Source organism: Chrysemys picta, chromosome 5 (genome assembly GCF_011386835.1).
Source record: "Chrysemys picta bellii isolate R12L10 chromosome 5, ASM1138683v2, whole genome shotgun sequence".
Lineage (NCBI taxonomy): Eukaryota > Metazoa > Chordata > Testudines > Emydidae > Chrysemys > Chrysemys picta.
Window position 1 is genome coordinate 37,550,831 of NC_088795.1, and position 6,000 is coordinate 37,556,830.

The 6,000-nt window shown below is 45.6% G+C and overlaps 1 protein-coding gene across 4 annotated transcripts in view; it reads right to left on the bottom strand.

Annotated features, from left to right (window-relative positions):
* The window catches only part of ARSJ (arylsulfatase family member J), a 118,550-nt gene extending 113,988 nt beyond the window's left edge, over nt 1-4,562 (bottom strand). For 2 of the 4 annotated variants that reach the window (XR_006172649.2, XR_010601303.1), the window contains exon 1: nt 2,363-2,498. Coding sequence is in view for 1 of the 4 variants with exons in the window: in XM_005290320.4 (XP_005290377.1) it covers nt 2,363-2,739 (377 nt within the window). In the remaining 3 variants the exon portion in view is untranslated. Of the gene's footprint in view, nt 1-2,362; nt 3,276-3,924 lie in introns of those variants that run through there. The other 2 variants (XR_508933.4, XM_005290320.4) reach the window with 2 other exon arrangements.
* Between the last annotated feature and the right edge of the window lie 1,438 nt (nt 4,563-6,000).

Consider the following 6,000-nt stretch of genomic DNA (forward strand, 5'->3'; position numbering starts at 1 on the left):
CCAACTTAACTTAGCAGTACCTCAAATAGTAAAGCAAGAGTAGACAGAGATCTTTAGAAATTTCAATCTGACAGGCAATGTTTTCTAAACTAGCAATGGGCCCTTTTGAAGGAATCAAGTTAGTTCCAGGGCTGAATTGAAGAGCAGTGCAGGTCAGAGAAAATTTTATAATTCTAAGATCCACCCTGGATGGTTGCAATCCTGGTTCTGCACCTGCAGCTCTAGAAGCAGCCTGCTTCCTGAAAGCTGACTGCCTTATCTCCCTCCTTTGGCCCCAATGCAGCTACCATGGGAGCAGACCACCTGTGGCATTAAGCCCACTGGCTCAGGCTTTCAATCTCACCTTGAGTCATCAACATCAAGGGACATTATGCACAGAATTTAAAGGGAAAGTAGAACCCTTCGAGGACTTCAAAGGACTTAATTATGAGAGCAATTTTTACTGGTTTATTTCTTTTGTCATTAATGTATTCCAGTCCTTGCCCTTATTTTACCTCTATGCAGACAGCATCATAACATATCACCTCTGGCACCCATCTTTATACAAAAGAGGGATGACAATATTCTTTTGGCTCTACATTGTTAATATCTTGCCCAGACCTAGCCTCTCCTAACCACTTCCTTCCCCTATTTCTCATTTGTGTAAAGCAGTCTTTTCCTTTTACTGTTCCTTCTTCTGAAAGTAAAGCAGAAAGAAAAAATGGTAGTCCAGCAGTCTGTAAGTAAATAAAATGAAATGAATGAAGTGTAAGCAAATCTCTTCCTCCCCTGCCACCCAAAAGGTTCCAAAATTAAAGAGGCAGATTTTCAGGGTCTCTCTCTCCTTGCAACCTGATTAAAAGAGTAGGATTCCCAAAAATGTGCCCATTTTATTTTCGCTTTTTTCATTAACCTAAAAATAGTTACTTGCATTAGATGTTTTAAAGGAAGGGTAAAATAAACTAAGTTATTTATTTCTCCCCTTAGTTATTCTTCCTTTTGCCCTGATGATGCGCCAATTTCTCCTTCTCTAACTGCCACAAATCTCAAAAAGGCTTGCACAGCACCCTGATTTCTTTGGAACACAACAATGCCATTCTTTACATGACTGGGTGAGTCACTGTTGTGCAGCATGAGATTCCCCTCTTAAAGCAGTAGTTTCCCAACTGTGGTCTGCAGAAGACTTGCTGGTGGTCTACAGAGAACTGGCTGATCAGATAGTGCTGGCTCTGCTCCTTCTTTCCAGTTGCTACATTACAGCTAAGGCAGCTAAAAACACAAGAAAGATTAACCCAATATTACTTTTCTATACAAACTCTACTTTAGTTGCTAAAAGGATGTTATGTTACTGTGAGCCGGGGGGTAGATGTCTACAAGACAAACTATTAGGATATGGTCCACAGTTTGAGAACCCTTGATGGTGAGTTTCCCTGCAGAACACCCTGTCCTGGCAAGTTTGGGAAATGGAAGATTGGGAGCAGATATCAAATCAAGTTTTTTCACATGGCAATGAAAGACTTTAGGCCACTTGCTTGTTTTAGTTAAAAATCAAGGTTTTTTTTCATTTCCAGTTGTGCCAACAAGATCACTATTAAATTGGTTATATTGATTACTTACCTAACAGATTTTTTTAAAACTACCAGGTAGCAAAAGACAGACAGCTGTAGCCCCATTTTTGCATGTGGCAGCTTTTCTGCTGACACCATAGACAATTGTTTTCAAAGTGGCAATTACATTGTAAGAAGAGAGATACTGCAGCTTAAATACCTGCAAAATTCTACATTCCCCCTGCTTGTGTATAGCTCAAATTCAATGGAACCCTCCTATTACACCACAGAAAGACTTCACTTAAGGAAAGGTTCACTGTGAGAAGAGCAACAATTTGCACATTGCAATATATATGGAAACAACTTGGAACATTCATTCTACTTCACCAACAAAGAATTTGACTTTAAGTCACCTCATGTACAATCTGCCCAAAGGAAGTTACATAACTGACCTACATGATCACTGAATGTATAATACCAAAATATATTAAGTGACAACTAACACTTATATGTATATAAAGGAAAATCCATTCCTACAATATTAAGAAGTGGGTAATTCAGCTGATTTCTTATTGTCTGACAAGATTACAGAGTGCAGGTCTTTATTCCAAGTAAAATTGTAAAATAAATAAAACTAATCTGGAAAAGTCTATTTTGTCCAAGGGAAAAAATGTATTAAACTTTCAAGTGAATCAACAGGTTATTTTCCCCCAAAATAAAATAAGATCAGTTTACATCTAATTACCTTCATCACGGGAGAGCTTGTGCTGCCTTTAAGAGGAAGAGGTTATCGCATTAAGTTTAAGAAGGTGAGAAGAATTAAGTAGTAAACTTACTTTCCTGTGATAAATTGGCTTCTGGAAGGCGTGCACATAGGCTGAACATAGTAATTCTCCAGTTTAACCCCTTCAGCTGCCAGCCTATCCAGAGTTGGTGTCCTGATCTCTGACCCGTGGTACCCTACATCTCTGAATCCCTGATCGTCAGCCAGGATGAAAACGATGTGAGGCGGAGAGGTGGGTGCGCTGGCCTCTGGCTCCTCTCCAAGCTTGGCCCTTGTGGTCTCTGTTTCCTCCAGGCTAGATCCAAGGGTGTCCCAGGACAGGTAGCCGTAGGTGAGGAGGCTGAGCACGGAGAAGCCGGCCAGCACCCCCCCAGCTAGCATTGTCCCCTTGCAGAGCCAGTGAGGCGGTGCACACCCACCGGGGGCCATTCACTTCGGCCAAGGCTGGCGAGGGCGCACGACAGAGAGGGGCTCTAGGCACGGGAGGCGAAGGCAGCCTCAAGGGGTTTCCACCCCGGGCGAGCCACTGGGAGCCCAGCTCATCCCGACTTCAGCTGCCTCTGCAGGCGGGGCGGGGGCGGGGGCGGGGGCAGGGGGCAAACCCCAGCCCCAAAATCACGAGGATGGCTGAAGCCAAGCCAGGATCAGAGCATCCTTCGCCGGTCTCCCGCCTGGAGCCAGGGGAGCTGCTGCGTCCCCGCGCCCATGCCGGGGCGATTCGTCGAGTCCCCGGCCGGGGAGCTCCGGCGCCCGCGAAAGGGGGACACCCCCAGGCGCTGCCTCTCAGCTGGGGGTCGGCTGCTGCTAGAGGAGAAGCCCCCGAGCGCCCCCTGTCCAGTCTCCCGCCTGCTCGGCCGGGCGCTCTCCCCGTGTCACGCCGGGCATCAGGGAGAGGCTGAAGAACAAGCCGCCCCGCACCCTGACGCGAGCCTGCTCCCCTCCCGCCTGCGCTGGCGCTGCCGAGCGGCTCCCTCCCCCTCCCAGCTGGGCGGGAGCCTCCCCCTCGCCTCCAGCTGCTCCCAGCGCACACACAGGCCAGCCGGCGGCTTCCTCTACAGGGACCCGGCGGGAGGGAGCTGCCTCCGCACGAATCCCGGCCAGCTCCACTCGGGGCCGCCTCCCCGCTGAGCCCTGGTGACGGCTCGGGTACCCCCCCCCCCAGGAGGGTCGGCCGGGCCTGAGCTGGCGGCCGCCACCGGCCAAGAGGCTTGGGGGAGGAAGGGGCAAGGGCCGGGGAGCCTTGCGGGAGAACGTCTCTGAGCGCCGGAGTCAGCGCCCCGCCGCTTTCTGCCCAGCCTCTCCCCCTCCCCTCACACCCCGGCTGGGTCCCCTCTTTCGCTCGCCTTCCTCGCTGTTGCCCATTTCTCCCTTTCCCCTCCCTTGCAGTCTCATCTCCTCCATCCACGCCTCCTCCCGTTCCCCTGGCCCCCGTGTCCCTTGGACTCTCCCCTCCACTCGACTCTGTCCCTCTGCTTCCAGCCTCTCCGCACTCCCGCCCTTCCCTGCAGCCAGGGCAGGGCTCCTTAGCTGGAGACTTTCACTTTTCTTTTCTTTCTCTCTCCTCCCTTCTTCCTGTTGGCCGCAGCCGCCTTTCCCCTGCCCAAGTTGTTCTACCCTTTGCCTCTCTTCTCGGATGGCGGCAGACTCCTTCCAGGCTCCAGCTGCGCAGCTATGGAAAAAAAGCCACCCAGGGCCTGAAACTCTTCCCCCGACGGGCCCCGGCTGCTGGAGATCCAGACTAAGGAGCCCCAGGCCCAGCTCCTTGCCACTTTACTGCTCGGTGCGCTTCTCAGGCGTCGCCGGTGCCAAAGCTCAGGCAGTGCATTCCTGGCAGCCAGGCACCGTTTGTTTTGATTTTTCCTTCCCTTTCTTAAAACAAGCCCGAGGCCAATTCCATGGCTCCCAGCGGATGGGTTTTTCTTTCATCCCACCTTCTCCGTTGCAGAAGTTTCTCAGTCATTTTCTCTTCGCAAAAATATCGTTTGCAATATTTCTGAAATTACCACCAAAGCTGGAAAATATGAATGTGCAGAATTTGTCAGGCACAAGCCTCTTTAATTTTGGTGCAATTGAGGCAAAAGTTTGTAGAATACTGTTCATAAAAGTATCAGCAACTCTTTTGTTGTTTTAAAATGTGTGTGTGCAGCAGTTTTTCAAATTCTTGTTAATGTGCTGGTTTAAGCTGTTTAGTATGAATCACCATGAACAACTTTTATCCAAACTAGATTACTTAGAAATCATTAACTTTTAACCACCCGGTCAAACAGAAGTCAAGTTTTACCACACTACCTTCATGTGCAGCTTGTAGAAGCTCAAAGAATCCTCACTGAGGTGTAAATTAATTAGTATTCCATGTGGAGGAATAATTCTATTCTAACAGGAGTGTTTCACTCTATATTTTTATACAAATGAGGCTTCTCCAAAAATTACTGAAAACTAGAACTATTTCTGTGAAGCATTCCAACTGTTTCACATTGTATGATTTTGATCTTTCGCACTATATGTTCTTATGCTTTTAGACTACGCATTTTGATACTTCATTATTTGTTTGGCACAGCTTTCCTATTATATAGCTCTGCATGCACTGATCATTTTATTTTTCCTGTAGTGTTAAGACAATATTGATGATCTATTATAAATTAAACTACATCATTAAGGGCATAGGAATCACCACACAGGCTAAGACCAATGGTCCATCTACGTTGATATATGTCTCTTCCAGTGGCAAGCTCTAGATGCTTCAGAGGAAAGTGCAAGAAACCTGTAATGGACACTTATGGGAATCATGGGAAGTTTCTACCTAACCAACATCAATTAGTATTTGTATTAAACCCTGAAGCATGCAGGTTTCTATCCTTTAATTTTTTATGCTATTTAATATAAGTGCTTGGACAGACATTTTGCCTGGTTTGTTGTCTAGACAGACATAAATTAATACATAGCAGCACTTAGTGTCACGCTCAGCACCAGACACTGAAGGAACACTGTCAACTTTAATTTGGGCCAACATTTAAATAATGTAAAAACAAGCTTTCATAAAATGTAAAACCAATACAAGTGTTTCCAATATAAAATTTCCAGTGAAAACAGTTGTTTTAAAAGAAATAAACATTCCACTGCAACATTTGAAACAAGTACTGCAGCAGTAAGAACCTGAAAGTGAAACTGGATTCAGTGATTTTTAGATCTCCAACTTAAGGGCTTGTCTACACTGGAAAGTTTTGCCAGTTATACTGTACTGGTATAACTATACCAGTATAACGATATTCGTTTAATTCCTAGTGTGGACACTTTTATTCCAAAATAAGAATGGCTTTTTAATCGGTTTAGCTTAAACTCCTTCTGAAGAGATATATGCTTAACTGAAAATAGGCCCTTAAACTGGAATGAGAGTGGCCACAAGGTGACTTTTACTGGTATAACTATATCTGTTTAAATTCATACCTTAACATAAAAGGACATAAAATATACAAAAAAAAGAACAACAAACAAAAAGTATATACAGTGAAATGTAAATTGGATTAAAAATATTCTCTCACTTTGAATTGATTCTTCAGGGAAATACATTTGGTTTCTCTTTAGTTAGTACATGCTGTAACAGTGTACCTTGCCTAGACAGATATTTAGAGCACCCTATAGACTAACCAGGCCTAACAACACTATAAATACTGCATGCAATTTAGCTTGTAA